Source organism: Bos indicus x Bos taurus, chromosome 16, assembly GCF_003369695.1.
Source record: "Bos indicus x Bos taurus breed Angus x Brahman F1 hybrid chromosome 16, Bos_hybrid_MaternalHap_v2.0, whole genome shotgun sequence".
Classification (NCBI taxonomy): Eukaryota; Metazoa; Chordata; class Mammalia; order Artiodactyla; family Bovidae; genus Bos; species Bos indicus x Bos taurus.
The window spans coordinates 49785619-49800912 of record NC_040091.1 but is presented as its reverse complement, the minus strand read 5'-3'; the positions used below and the strand labels follow the sequence as shown (position 1 = coordinate 49800912).

General features: G+C 58.7%; 1 protein-coding gene across 5 annotated transcripts in view; it reads right to left on the bottom strand.

Moving 5' to 3' along the window:
* Positions 1-15294, bottom strand: part of MORN1 (MORN repeat containing 1) — a 49106-nt gene that overhangs the window by 33587 nt on the left and 225 nt on the right. For all 5 annotated transcript variants that reach the window (XM_027565148.1, XM_027565146.1, XM_027565147.1 and 2 more), the window contains exons 2-8: positions 14795-14866; positions 13872-13970; positions 13266-13376; positions 12172-12262; positions 11490-11577; positions 2135-2231; positions 1108-1218 (exon numbers count right to left, since the gene is read on the bottom strand). In XM_027565148.1, coding sequence (XP_027420949.1) covers positions 1108-1218; positions 2135-2231; positions 11490-11577; positions 12172-12262; positions 13266-13376; positions 13872-13970; positions 14795-14866 — 669 coding nt within the window. The remainder of the gene's footprint in view (positions 1-1107; positions 1219-2134; positions 2232-11489; positions 11578-12171; positions 12263-13265; positions 13377-13871; positions 13971-14794; positions 14867-15294) is intronic.

Sequence of the window (15294 nt, the reverse complement as noted above, 5' to 3'; positions counted from 1 at the left end):
GCGAGCAGGGCTGCGTGGGTGGGCTGAGGGGCAGAGCACGGCCACAGGCTGGATCCCATCCACGAGCAGCTTCTGGGAACGGACATTGGTGGTGCCCAGGGTGGAGGGTAGGCATGGGGTGGGAGCCAAGGGTCTCTCTGGGCAGAAGGAAATGCTCCAAAGCAGAATGGGTGTGGTGATGCTTGCCCAACTCTGCAAGTTTACTACAAATCGTTGGCTCACCGAATATAGATGAGTTTTACGGTATGTGACACTGTGATGAAGTTGTTAAAATAAACCAATTGTGACTAAATATACTTGATTTATGCTACACACCATGCTTCCTCACAGAGCCGCAGACCCGAGGTGAACCAGTAGTGATTATCCCTGGTAGTCCTGCCCTGTCCCTCTGCCCCCTGGGGTCTGCTCTGCTCATGGGGTGAGAAGCCTGGTGGTCCCTTTGCTTGGCTGGAGGGCAGACCGAGCATCTAAATGCAGCCTGGATGGATGGGCGTCTGTCCACCTTGGTTACCCCAGGAGGAGCAAGAGAAGCCCTCCTCTTGGCAGGCTGAACGGCTGGCCCTGCCCTCTTGCAACCTCCCTGTCCGCTGACTCTGAGTGAGCACCAGGGAGGGCTGCCCACGTGCACACACACAGGCATACACACGTGCATATGCTCACACACACATGCACATGTGCTCACATACAGAGCACACAGAGTCCACATGCTCACATACACACACGTGGAGGCACACAGCCCACATGCTCACACACATACACGGAGGCACACACAGCCCACATGCTCACACACACACACACGGAGGCATGCATGGAGCACATGCACTCATACACACACAGGCATGCACAGAGCCCACGTGTTCACATGGAGGCACACAAAGAGCCCTCGTGCTCACATGCACACGCAGGCCCCATATGGCTGGCTGCCTCCCACCAGCTGGAGGCTCGCACCCTGCCACCCTTTTTGCCAGAGCCCCAGCAGCAAGAACTCAAAAACGGGGGGCACCTGGGCAGAGTCCCGATGCTAGGAGACAACTGTGGCATCTTGTCTCCCGAGCTGACAGTTGCTCGTCTTTCTGAAGAGCTCGCTGTCTTCCTGGAGATACTTACTTGTGGCCACTTCCCCGTTGTCCTGCTGCAGCTGAACGGTCAACACGAGGGAAGACCCTTGAGCTGTGTCCATCACCTCTGGACCCAAAATTGCGATCCTCGTGGCTTGTGCTGCAGAGAACAGAGCACACAGATGTGTGTATGGGGGCTGGGTTGGGGACTCCGGGTCTGCATCGGCACCCCACATGCCCTAAGCAGGTGCTCAGCCCCATCCCTGGGGCACCCGGATGAGGGGGGTGTGGATGGCATGGCCATCAGGGCTGGGGTTTTCATGGATGCCATGAACCCTATCCTGAGGGTCAGCTCTGAACCCACCTGATGGTGCTGGGGGAGGGCAGGGCAGAGGTGACCGCTGAGTGCAAGTGACCACTCAGCGGTGTCCAGTGCACACGGCCTCCTGCCCACCGTTCTGACCTGGGCCCTGCTTTCATTGTGTCTGAGTCCATGATCTGACATGTGCTGGATGAGGCTGCGACCACCTGCCTGGAAGCTGGCCTGGCCAGGGGCCTACTTGCAGCTCTGAGTCAGCAGCTGCACCCATGGATCTGGTACCAAGGTCCTGTGGTGCCCTTGTCCTGGAGGCTAACAGAAGGTCCCCACACATGCCCAAGGGGCAATTCAGGGTGGGGGAAGGCCCCAGCAGAGGACCTGGAAGGCCACAGGCCACCTGAGGTCACGTGCAGTGCAGAGAGCTCAGGGTAGGGGCAGGACGGAGACCAGGCAGGGGGCCAGGCACCCAGAGCCCTGAGGCTGGGAGAGTCCAAGACTGGCAGACCCTGTGACTGGGAGGCCTGCTTGCAGGACCACGTGGCTCCAGAGTCCAGGGGCCTCTGCATGTCTTAAACCCGGTAAGACCACACAGAGCATGGATTTCTCAAAAGGGGATTGTAGATCCCTCTTCATCCCAGCCCGCCGGTCCATTCCTCCCATGAAGCTGCCCAGCGCCAACCAGGAGAGGACATGGCCTGACCCAGATGTGACCCTTGGGAGGACCCCGTGAGGCCAGCAGCAAAGCCAGGGTACCTACCCATGGGGTGACCGTTGATCCATATCCCTCGGTAGATGACCCCGGAGCAGTGGGCCATGCTGCCCTGTCCACTGAACACGCCACTGTGCCACTGTCCCTGCAGAGAGAACCGTGGGCTCAGGCGGGCTGGGCCCTGAGGACACTTTGCCCTCCAGGTTTCAGGGGCCCCTGGGGAAACAAGCTGAGGGGGACCCAATTTGCTCCACACAGTGCACTACTCCCCTGTGAATTGGGAGTTTAGGGACAATGGCCTGAATGCAAAATGCAAACAAAATACGGCTCCAAATACTTTACAGCACAAAACGCTTTTAGTACAAAGACGCTGCAATTGTGCAGAGGATCACGGGAGGCCTGTGGGGTGGTGGAGCCGAGCGCTCTGGCTCATTCCTTGATGATGAAAGGGCCAATTAAAAGCTCAGCGTGAACCCGCACAGCCCACCTGGGCAATGCCGGCTCATGCACACCGCGGCCCTGCTGCCCCTGTAACAAGCCTGCTTTGTAACCAATACACACGACAGAGTGGAAGTAGGATGGAAAATAGCAGGAAGATTATTTTCATGGAAAGTTGAGATCTTAATGGTGTTTTACTGACTATGAATTGCTCCTGTTAGAAGAAGAATCAGCCCAAGGCATGTTTGGTGCAGAAGCTGACTGGGCTCCCGCTTTCGTGGTCTGCCCTCTGAGGCCCCAAGGCCACCCAGCAGCTGGGCCCTGCAGCAGGCACTCTTGGCCCTAGGGAGGGACCAGTAGGTGGGAACGGCCCCTGAAGGCTGCAGCCCTAAAGAGCTCAGATGCCCCCTGACTTGGGGGAGGAGGTTCCAAGGCTGTTCCAAGCACGCGGCCACTGCAATCTCATTGTGAGTTGACGGGAAGGGCATGGCCATGGCTTGCCCTCCAGGTGGGATGTCGGGCAACTGTGGCGCCCAGCAGGTCAGCTTCAGGAGCCGGGCAGCCAGCTGGGTGGAAGGTGGGCAGAGGCCTGGCTCTCCTGGAGCTGAGGAGCAGCTCATCCCTTCAGCCCCCACACCCAGATGGCAAAGCCAGCCAGATAGTGACTGGGGGGCCACATTCCCAGAAAGCTCAGGGCCGGCTCGATGACCTGACAGTCATTGTATCGCGTCCCTTAAGATGCAGCTCATATCTGCAGGCAGCTGACCAGGCTAAAGTGGGGGCGATGCCTTAGGTATCATAGCAGGTGGGGACCACAGCTAGCATGGGGGCCCCTGCTGTCATCCAGGCTAGAGGTGGGGAGCCCCAGAGTTGCCCGCTGACCATCCCTGGAAATGGCATGGCCTCTGAGCAGCATCTGCTGGGCTTGATGCCTGCTCCTAGGAAGGACTCCTGTGCACACATGTGCATGCACGCAGGCTTCTGTGTCGTGCATCTGCGTGCATCATTGCGTCATGCCATGTGCTGGCATGTGTGTGCCTGAGCTGGGCTGCTGTCCCCTGAGTTGGGGTGGGGATAGCCTTGGGATTGCAGGGTGGCCCCCCAGGTATGTGGGGCAGGTTAATGTGGGCACCAGACCTTTCCCCTGCTCGAGCCCCAGCAGTCTGTTGGCTAGGGTTGGCGGTGACGCTTGTGGGCGAAGAAGTCACTGGGACGCTCTGCTTCCCTTGCTCAGGACACCGTCCCCAGACCTGACAAGTCACCAGCTCACACTTAGGAAGCAGGACCCCGGCTGGTGAGACGCAGACCTCTCACGAGCCAAAGTGAACTAGTTGTCCTCGCCCCACCCCCTCAGCCCTTCTGCTTTGACGTCCACGCCTTCTTCTGCGGCTCCGCGCTGGGGAACAGAAGCCACCCTGGCTCAGGCCCCAGGCTTGGGCATCAGCAGATGGTCTAACGGGATGCAGTCTGGCCTATGGCCCCGGGAAGGGTGGCCGCCTTCACAGACAAAGCCCTCCTGTGAGGCCGCACTGCCCTTCGCCTCCACGTTTCCGTGGCAGGGGCTGCGCTCACTTTGCGCCGGGGTGAGTGCTGTCTGCCCGGGTGGCTGTGGGCCTCATCCTCATCCCACGCAGTGGTGCTGGGGTCACCTCCCCTTCCCCTGCCCCGCTGGGCTGGACGCCAGGCCTCTGGAGCTGGGCCACATGCAGAGGATGTCCAGGGGCAGGTGGGAGGCTGGGAGTCCAGTCACGGAAAGCTGGAGGAAGGGAGCTCGGTGTGCATGGCCCTTCCCCCACGTGACCGCCTGGGCCTCCCCTCCGAGGGTCTCCATCACGTGATCCCAAACCTTACTTCCATGGGAGGCCAAGTTCTGTGCCCGTTGGCCCCTCCTTTCCCTCCGCATCGTGGCCATGGCCTGTCTGTTTGGTCAGGACACAAGCTTCCTGGTGGCAGGGATCACACTTCCCTAGAGGCCTCCTGAGACAACCAGGGCAGGAATGCGCACATGCCGACACTCTGACAGTGCTATGGACCCAGGGCCACTCAACTATGTCGGGGAGGGGGGCGGGGTCTGAGATGAGATGTGGGTTTTCAAAAGTATGAAGGCAGAACCTTGGGCTCAGCCAGAAGCAGATGCAATCAAATCCAGCACGCAGCACCTTGGAGGGCGGCCGGGGGCACACAGACTGCCAAGCGGATGGGCTGTGAACCTGCCCATCAGACCAGGAGCCCCCCACCGGGTGTCAGCAGGATCAACTCCCTGGGAGGTCTCTGTCCAGTGCTCGCTGTCTAATTGCCACCAGGGTCCTTCCCGACCCTTGACCAGCCATTTAATCATGCTCCTGGAATCTGGGCCCCTCTCCTTTCCCACCAGCTTAGGCTTCGACAAAGAACTCACTCGGGACAGATAGACCCCAGCGATGTAACTAATGCAACAGTGTGGAATCTAATCAGTTATAAATCACGCCTTTGAAAATTCTGCCCTTTCTCAGTCAGCCGACATGCTCCCAAGCAGGAACAAACATGGGTTAACCCGTCTTACAGAGGAGGCCAGCCCCCACTGCCCCCGGTCTAGGTGAGGACCTGTGCGTGCTAGCGAGGGGCAGGGAGGAAGTGAGGATGACGGCCACACACAGTTCTTCCATAACACACACAGAGCCAGAAGGGCATGGGGCCCCCGTTAGGACACAGGAGGGGCAGGGGACACAGGAGATGGTCGCCAGGGGTAAGTGAGCCATGCCGGTGGCAGACGGTTGCTGGGGGGCCCAGGGCCTCGCAGCTGCAGGATGGGGATGTACGTGTTCATAACTTCTTCCCTGGCCTTTTACTTGAGGAGTTGAGTTCCCTTCTCCTCCTGCCTTCAATCTTTCCCAGCATCAAGGTCTTTTCAAATAAGTCAGTTCTTCACATCAGGTGGCCAAAGTATTGGGAGTTTCAGCTTAAGCATCAGTCCTTACAATGAACATTCAGGACTGATTTCCTTTAGGATGGACTGGTTTGATCTCCTTGCAGTCCAAGACTGTCAAGAGTCTTCTCCAACACCATAGTTCAAGCAAGGAGAGATAAGAAAGCCTTCCATTTTCTCGTTAACTGACGCTATTTTTCCTTCCCGGGGAAAGTGCTGGTGGTTTTCCTAGAATTGCTTTTGTGGCTGTGTTGTCCCCTCTTGCGTTGTCGGCACTCCCAGGCACACTCTGAATCTCTGCCCTGGTCAGAAGGCCACCCTCCTGGCTCCTCCTTGGTCTCTTCTTCACCTTCAGGTCTCCCCAGGACACTGGGGTCTTGATGACACACCAGCAGGGCCAGGGCCCAGCTCTGCAACACCTGCCTCAGTGGCATCTGCAGTCTGGAGGGGGCGGCCCCCACTGTCACCAAACTCACTCCTGGAGCAGGTGGGGGCTTTCCTGAGGCCTTGGCTCCCAGATCAGGCAGGGGCATGGCCCAAGTCACCTGCCTGAGCTTGCGACTGCAGGGGCCAGGGTCTCCAGATTTTGAGGTGATGTGCTGGGGCCACAGTGACCACACAGGCCAGTGCTGGTGGCCCTGCCACCACTGTCAGTCTCAGCAGACACAAGACCCCTCACTTTCCTAAGGCATCACCTTTGGCCACCATGATCCTGGCCAAACGTTTACTCGGTTTACTCGTTTACTCGGGTTTCAAAGTATGACAAGTTCTGCTGCTGCATAAACAAGCTGCCTCTGCGGGTCCGTCTGTGTCTACCCTCCTCACCCGGCATGCAGGGTGGTGCGGGTTCCACTCTGGCAGCCCAGGCCCCTCCGCTGGCGATGCTACAACTGGCCGATACCTCTCATGGTGCTCCTGGGGTCAGGGCCTCCATTCCTAGACTGACCTCTGGCTGCGCACTCAGGACCCTGGCATTCCTGCGGATGCACAGGTGAGAAGCAGGTGAGGACGCGCACAAGGCCACCACCTGCTCTGTTGCAGTGAGCAGGTGCACCGACCAGCAGGCCTCCCCCAGGAAAGCCAACACGAGAAACGCAGCCAACGCGCACGGAGGTGCCCCGGGGATGGACGGAGGCTGGCGGAACCATGTGCTACTGTTGCACAGGTAGGAACGATCCACGTGCACCCAAGGCCGAGCCTCAGCGGACAGCAAGCCTACATCCCCCCTGCCGGGCATGCGCTCACCTCCGTGGCCAACGATCGTTCCCTGCACTCCACGGAGGCAGCCCCAAGGACGCCACTCTCCCAGGGGCTGCCTGGTGCTCCTGGGGGTCAACAGCCCACGCCACATCCTCAGGAGGAGTGACGAGCTTGCCGCTGCTGGGCATGCGTGTCCCCATCTCCCTCGGCGGGGGAGCAGCACAGACAGTCTGGCACATGCCAGACACACCCTCAGGCCCCAGGTTGGACCAGATGACCTGGCTTCTGCAAACTATGGCCACCCAGCCTGACTGCGTGCCTGGCCCCACCACAAGGCAGTGGAGTCAGTTTGGGTTTGGGATTCATTGTTCTTACTTTATAACAGATTTACTGCATCGATCTTCAGGGATAAGATTTTTCTAGAGCTAATTTTTTTAAAGCTTCCCTGAGAAGCTCGGCTTCAGGAGGCCCTGCGGACAAGGCAGCGGTGGTCCTTGTGCAGTGACACCAGGGCTCTGGCTGCCCTTCTCCTGGGCCTTCCTGCTCTCCACACTGGACGTTTTCCCACTGAATGGACTGGGCTGCTGGAAGAGAGGCAGGGGCAGGGAACTCGGGGTGGTGGGGGGTTGTGGCTCTGACACAAAAACACCCACAGAAGACAAACCGTTTGCCTTCTGGGAAATCAAATCACTGCAGGAGAGATAAAGAGCAGTACACTGCGGGGTCTATGGTGAGGGGAGCCCAGAATGGCTTTCTGGAGCAACGGGGTGCTGGGGAGGGTGCAGTCTGGGGAGGCCCGGGCCTCAATTTGGGGCAAAGACTCTGAGGGTGGAAGTCAAAAGGTGGAGGAACCCCCACCCACCACACGAGGCATCTCATACATCCCTAGATAATGAGCATGTGCTTCAAGTGGGGAACGGCTGTACCTGGGGCCGGCCTCAGGATGTACCCCAGAGAGGTGAGCGCAGGGAGTCCCCCAGGAGGGTTCGGCAGAGGCCAGACAGCCAAGCAGAGGCCATGGCTACAGTGGACGAGGCTCACCTCCCGATCACCTTATTGGTAGGGCTGACTGCCGGCACCCAGGTTGTTTAGAAAACGGAAAACACAGGTGTTGAGAGCACGTGGGGGAATGGGAACACTGGTGCTGCTGGTGGGGATGGAAAATGGTGTGGAGTCTCAAAAAGTTACAAACAGAATCACCATGTGACCCCGCAGGCACACTGTTCTCAGGGGAGTCTGGAGCAGGACAGGCTCACAGCAGCGTCACTCACAGAAGATGCCAAGGTGGGGACAGGCTGCGTGTCCATCAATGGACGAGCGGCCAGATACAGTGTGGAAGGGTCATCTGTGCGATGGAGCAGGACCCAGTCTCAAACAGGGAGGAAGTGCTAACGCCTGCTCCAACGTGGATGGACCTTAGGACACGATGCTGAGTGAGACAAACCCGGGGACAAATCCTATGTGATCCCTGTTCTGAGGTCCTTGGAGGAGTCAGAGTCACACAGACACAAAGCAGGAGGGTGGGGGTGGAGCTTCGGTTTGGGAAGAGGAGAAAGTCCTAGAGATGATGGTGGGGGTGGCTGCCCAACAACGTTAATGGGCCCAATGCCACTGAGCTGTGCACTGAATTAAAATGATAAATTTTATGTTAAATGTATTTACAATAAAATTACAAAATAGAAAGCTAGCTGTTTGCCTAGTGAGAGCCTGGGGACAGCTGCATCCTCACGGGAGATGCGCCAGCTCCCTGTGGTGGGTCTGCCTCTGCCGGGTGACCCCCATGCCCAGAGGTCAGACCAGCAGGCAGCCCTACAGTTCAGAGGTGGGCACTGAGACCCGGAGCCCACGTCCATGCGGCCCTGTCCTCCCACCAGCCCTGACCCCACAACCCTGAGTGAGCAGGCCTGGCCTGTGTCCACGGTGTCAGGAAGCCGTTTGGCAAAGGTGGCCTGAGGGCTTGGGTGTCTGCCCCTGGTGGGGACTGTGACCATGGTGGGGGGTGGGAGGGCAGGTGGCACTTCTGACCATTCAGGCGCTCAGGGCCCGGGTGGAAGGCAGGTCATCAGAGCACGAGGCCCTGAGGCTGGGCACTGCTAAGCAATGGGAACACAGGTGGACAGTTCAAATCCTGGAGAAGGACTCTTGTTCACCTGTAAAGTGCCCAGGGGTGGAGGGGTGGGGATGGGGCTGCCACCCCCTGGTGCTCTACCTTTTCCATCTGACATTCAGCCCAGAGCGCAGCGCTGCACTGGAGCAGCCCTCGATGGGACAGCGGCCGGCAGGGCTGGGCTGCCCCCTGGTGGACGCCAGTGGGGTGGGCAGCTGAGCTGAGACCTGCAAGGGAGGCAGAGAGGGGGAACCCAGGATAGCCCTGGAGGCACCCGCACAGCCTCTGGGGGCAGGGCATGTGGGGTGGAGGTGGGGGCGAAGTTTTATGGGGCTCTCTGGAAGAAGGTGGGGTCTCTGCCACCCCCTGGTTGGGAGGCCTCCTCGTCTCTGAGTCGGGTGGTGAGAGTCAGCGAGGCCCTGAGGACAGTGCAGGGCGCTGTGATCCCTTGGTTGCCAGCCCAAGAGGTATGGACGCCATGGGGGTTCTTCTGGGTCCCCTGTATTTCTTCAAGAGCAGCTCTACAGAATTCAGGCTGTGGCTGCCCAGGGGGAGCCCCAAAGGGCTCCATGAGAATGGACAGACATCCCCCTGGGGAGACGAGACAAAGCTGTGGCTGGGTCACAGTGGCCTCTGCAAACAGGCTCCAGTGCAGACTGTCAAACGCAGCAGCCCAGGCACCGGCCGGCAGCTGTGTGGACACAACATCCCGGGAGCAGCCAGCCACTGGACCAGGGCCTGGGAGGTGGTGGTACCTGAGCACAGCGTTATTTTACCAGCACGTCAGGGAGCATGCTGTGGGGAGCTTTGTGGCCAGGGCAGGACTCCATGATCCCTTCCAGGCCACTCCATCTCAGGAAGGGCCCCAGTCAGTTACCAGTTTACCACCTCTCAGCCCCAAATCCACCCTTCTCGCCCAGCTCTGTGCTTTGGGAGCCAGACCCTGAAACGTATCCCATCACCGGCTGGTACCATCCTAGGCAGGCACTGCAGGGACGATGGGGGAAGGGGGTTCCCCTGGGCTCCAGCGTGCCCTCTCCTGACCCCTCAGGCTCAGGGGTTTGTGCTCGGTGAGCTCCTCTGCGTCCCAGGTTTCCTGCACACCCGCCTGGTGCCCTGGGCAGCTCCCCAGCCCAGTGGACTGTGGCTGCAGCCTGCCTGCATCTCCAGAGGGGCTGGGCTTTCCCTTGTCTCCTGGGACTTCCTTTCCAAACTTTGCTCTAACTTGCACATGAGAAAATTGGCAAAGATGTGAATTCAACTGACAGCCTAATCCTGCAACCCACATGATCAAATTCTATTTGAGCCCCAAGACTATGAGACAGGAGGGCCTCTTGAGGGTGCAGTGGAGCTGAATGCAGACCTGAGCTCACATCATTTCCCTGCGAGTGTCCAGGACACTGGGGGCCTCATGGCCACTGTCATGCATTCACAGCCGTCCTGTCACAGCCAAGCACGATGGCAGCTTGGTCACTCCTGAAGCTGCAGCCACGAGTCACTCACGTCTCCCAGGTGCTCAGCCCGGTGGTTGGGCTCAAGGACGCAGCCAAGCCAGTCCCAAAACACCACCTTTGGGGGCACCTCCTGGGCCAGTTTCCCATTTGCCTTTTCCATATTCTTGCTTCCACCCCTTGCAGTATCTTCTTCCCTTTCACTCGTAAACATTTTCACAATTGCTGGTGTGGCTCCTGTCTCCTGGTTCAGATTCAGGCATCACTGCCATCCATCCAATGTCCGGGCCATCAATGTGGGGACATCCTCACTTCTGCTCTTGTCAAACAGGCCGATGTCTTTACCTCCAAACCACTCCAAGTTTAGTCCCACACGCCACACTGGTCACCATCACCTCTTTTCATGAGTGAGAAACAGAGGGACCTTTCAAACACAGGAATCAGGCCATCAACTTCTTCCAGCACTTTCCATGATGCTTAGAATAAAACTCCAACCCCTTGTGGCTCCAGGGCCTACATGTGAGACTGCCCCGACCTCCTGCCTTGTTGCCCCCACCCCACTCAGGCCATGAAGACTTCCTCCTGCCCGGTAGCCAAGTCTCGCCCTGCTCTGCCCCCAGTGCCCTTGCATGCTGTCTGCACACGCAGCCTCTCCCATCCTTCAGGCTGGGCTCACATGACACTCTCTGACCCTGGGCATCTCTACAGAGCCAGTGGGGCTCCTCATCCACCGGGTGGGCTGCTGGGCTGTCCCTGCCAGCCAACCACTAGACAGGACACACATCCTGGGTACCAACATCCTGGCTCCCGGCCAGACACATGGGCTGGTGTCCAGGAAGCACAAGGATGATGGATTCTGGGGACCAAGAAGGTCTTCCCATGTGCCCGCCCCTCTTGGCCTCATGGCACCTAAACCCCATTGAGAGCCGCCCCCACATCATGGCAGCTGAGAGCAGCAGCTGCCATGATGCGGGGGCGGGGGGCACAGAGCCCTGTTTGTGAGAAGGGGGAGGGCCTTGCTTGCTTCCCCAGGTCGTTGGCTCACTGGGACCCCCAAGCATGTTCCCTCAAAAAGGCGTCACCAGCCGTGCCCACAGGTGACAGTGTTGGTCACAGGGTAGATCAGGAACCAGATGGATGAAGAGGTGTGAGTGGCTGGACCTTAAGTTCCCTGAACCTCAGCCTTCTCATCAGCGAAACGGGAACAGGGGCCGTCCCTACCCCACGGGGTCAGAAGGACAACACCCTGCTGCACCTGGGGGTGCCCAGGGCAGAGGACACTGGCTGGTTGGCCCCCAGTACCTCATAGGTGGAGCCATCCGCGAGCCGCAGCATCCCATGGCCCTGGCGCTGGTCCCGGACCCAGTTGCCATTGTACTTGTCGCCATTCCTGGGGGCAAGCGCAGAGGCTGCTCTCAGGCCGGGAAGGCCAGGTGGCTGCACTGACGCATACCGGCTCCCCGGCTGGGCCCCAGCGCATGTCCCCGGGACTGAGGCAAAAATAGGCCCAGAACAGATGGCGTGAGCCGCGGCCTTGCCAGGACCTGGTGGAGGGGCAGGCAGCCTGGGTGCCTGGCAGGGTGCAGTGACAGGCGGCCCTGCTTGCTGGGTCCCAGGTGTGAAGACTGGGGAAGATGACGGGGAAGGAAGCGCAAGGAGGAAGGGACCCTGCAAACCCCAGGGCAGGATTTTGCATGAAAACTGCCCAGAATTTGGAAGATGCCCAGCCACAGGCCTGAAGGAGAAACCTGGGGGGGGCGTGCTCTCAGCCCCACTCTACGCTCCCCCAACCTCCACCTTCCTACCAGATATTTTATTCATGGGATGGAGAATGGAGGTGGAGATTGATATTTTTTCTATTAAACACACATAGAACCAAGTTCAATAACTAAGAGAGAAATTATAGAATCCCATCAAGGCACACAGACCCTCCTTTCAGGGCTAGGCGCTCGAGGAGGGATGGCCCGCTGGCCAGTGGACTCACCGGAAGACCATCTGCCCTTGGCTGTGCCGCTTGTTGTCGTGAAACGACCCCCAGTACACTTGTCCGTCTGCGTCCACCAGACACCCGTGTCCTGAAGAAGGAGCCCAGAGCAGAGGTCACCTTGTGCCTCCCTTAGGGGAGGGGATTGTCTGGAGGAAAGCTAGCGTTGGCACCCCTGGGGACCGAGCTGCATGGGGTCCCTCGGCCCCAAGATCTGATCTGGGACAGCTGGGCAGCCACACGCAGTGGGAGAAGCTTTGGGTTCAGTTCTCAAGGTCCCAAGTGAGGGTGGGGGTGCCATTCAAGGGCCACGATCCCCCAGAATAGAGACTGAAATGCTGATGTCCCACTCGGGTGGTGCTGCGGTGTAGTCAAGGCCAGCTCACAGGAGTGAGTTCATGCTGAGGATGAGGACATGTGGCCATCCTGGGCCTCCACCATCTATTCAAAGGACCCAGAGACCAGAGAAATCGCCAGTGTAGACGTGGTGTCTCCAAGATCTGGACACTCAGGGAGGGGAGTGCATCCAGACTCCACGGGGAGGCCTTGGAGGGGCGGGGACTTTTGCAGGGGGTGGGCTGTTGTGGGCATAGCCACTCCCCTCACTCCCCGGGGGCCTCACTCGCACTGGCCCCCCACCAACGTGGCCTCCTGACCAGCACTGATCCTCCCCATGGTGGCCTTCTGACTGGTGCTGTTCCCCTCCATGTGGCCTACTGACTCAGGCTGTCCGGCCTCCCCAACACGTAGCCTCTTGACTGGCTTGGCCTGGCAGGGTATGGAGATGGCAACTGAGTGGAGGATCGGGGGGGCCATCAGCCTCTCACTCCAGGAGCCCCACAGCCCTGCTCAAGGGCTGCGACCCCCACGAGGCCAGCCCAGCCCAGGATTGAGCGCAAGGACAGAACGGGGACCTGAGTCACCAAGTCTGGGTGGCTTGCTGTAAACCCCTTACTCTGAACCTCAGTGGACAGAGGAGCATGCTGGTGCCTGGGCCGTCAGGCCCTGAGTCAGAATCCCAGGAGGGTTATGGACAAGTCTCTGCAGTGCCTGCCCCACAGCCCATACCCTGCACCTTGCTGCGGACACCCGACCTTCTCTCAGGCCACGGAAGAGCTCCCCTTCGTAATGTCCGCCGGCTTGGTACTTCATGATGCCGTGTCCCTGGGGCTCTCCCAGAACAAACTGTCCAGTGTAGGTGTTCCCTGGATGGGAGGCAGGAAGCCGTGTCTAGGGTTAGAACCGCTTCCTGACATCCTCAGGGTAATGATTACCTAGTTCTCACCTGACTCCCAGGCAGCAGTGGTTACAGAGCAGGGTATATGTTTATCTCACAGCTCATGCTGGTGGACGAGGGAGATGAGACAGAGTGGGTATGGTCCCATCACCTACGATCCTCTCCCGCTCTCTTAGGGACCCTCTCGGGGGCATCTGTATGCCTGGAGCAGAGGCCCCTCCAGGCCAGAGTCTGTGGGGTGAGACTTCTCTCCACCAAAAATCCACTTCACGCTTGCCTGTGAGGGTCTGAGGTCCTGCAGGCAGCACAGGGGCCATCCCGCCCCAAGCTGGCATGAGGCCGCTACGAGACACCTTTGGGGAGCCAGGGGTCCTCAGGTTTAGACACAAGTGCCTTCTGCATCCAGAAAGGAGGGGGCAGCTCACAGCAGGGTGGGTTCAGGAAGAAACGCTGGCAAGCTGACCTGTCAGTGCCCAGTGCCGACAGCCCTCTCCCGTGATCTCTCCATCCACAAAGTCACCTTCGTAGTAACTCCCATCTTTAAACAGCAGCTTCCCCCGACCTGGTGAAAGACATCGTGATGTCAGGCTGTGGCTGGGAGTGACTGCTGGGGCCTGTGTGCGGCAGGGAGAAGAGCAGGTCGCAAGGTCTTTGTATTTGGTTCTGTCTGGGCCATCAAAACCTCAGGGACCCTGCCCCTAGATCTCCTCAGAGGGCACGTAACGGCCATCTTGCCTCTGTCAGCGCAGGTGCAGAGGGAGGTGCGGGGGGTGGGGGGGGAGAGAGAGAGAGAGAAAGGGCGAGAGAGAGAAAAGCATGAGGCAACACTGAAAAATAAATTTTGAAAAGAAGGAACCACTTTGTCCAGGTCAGGAAGAGACTCACAGATTTCAGCACAAAAGGGAGAAACACCCACGTGGCAAAAACACTCCCATAAAAGTCAAAAGGTTCAAAATACACTGGCAGCCAACTGATACACAAATAGTTCATGAGAAAATACTGAAAGATCAATCCTCTGGCAGAAAAATCTGCAGAGGCTTCGAGCAGACAGAACCCCAAACAGGCATACAACTGTGACAGTAAACTTTGGAAAGTCCAGGTCTGCCTCTGGGGGGGACGCCAGGGGACTCTCACTTGCTACTTGCTCTCCTTGCTATTTAGATTCTTTTTTTACAAAAATGGTCAGGCTCTTCATCTTCAAGGAAAAAATAAAGACAGTTTTCATCAGCACCAAGGCGGCTGTCTGGGTCCCCCATTCTGCAGGAGATGGCCCCTCATGGGCACGAGTGAGGGCCCGGTATGGCAGGCAGGCACGTGGCCCCAGCTCCTCTGGGATGTGTGCTGTCAGTGGAATGGCTACAGCAAGAGGCCATAGCCTGTCCTTACCGTGTTTCTTGCCTCCTCTCCATTCTCCTTCGTATCGAAAGAAAGAATTCGGATAAACGTAGACCCCATAACCTGAAGGTTGAAAGGACACCCAGCTGAGCACCAGGTACAGATGACTTGGCTGACGACAAGCACGCACAAGGTGGGGGCCATCCCGGGGCTTCTCTAGGTGTCTGTCGTTTCACCTCTTAGTGAGCCTCACCCCCACTGCTCCCCAAAAGCTGTTTGGGTCACAACTCTCCCTGTTAATCCGTTTATACAGCAGACATGCTGAGCGCCCAACCCGTGCAGAGGCGCCCGCCCCGCCACCCTGGGTCACCGAGGGTCGACTCAGTTCCTCCCAACTGGGTCTCCAGGCCCCAGCCGGTTCTGCTACTCGGGGCCCGGTACCCCGCCCATATCGTGGGCACCCAGACACCTGAGTTGGGGACGACAAAGCTCCCAGGGGTGCGAGCTGGGTTCGCAGTGAAGGTGGGGGAATGCTCAGCGAGTGCCCGGAC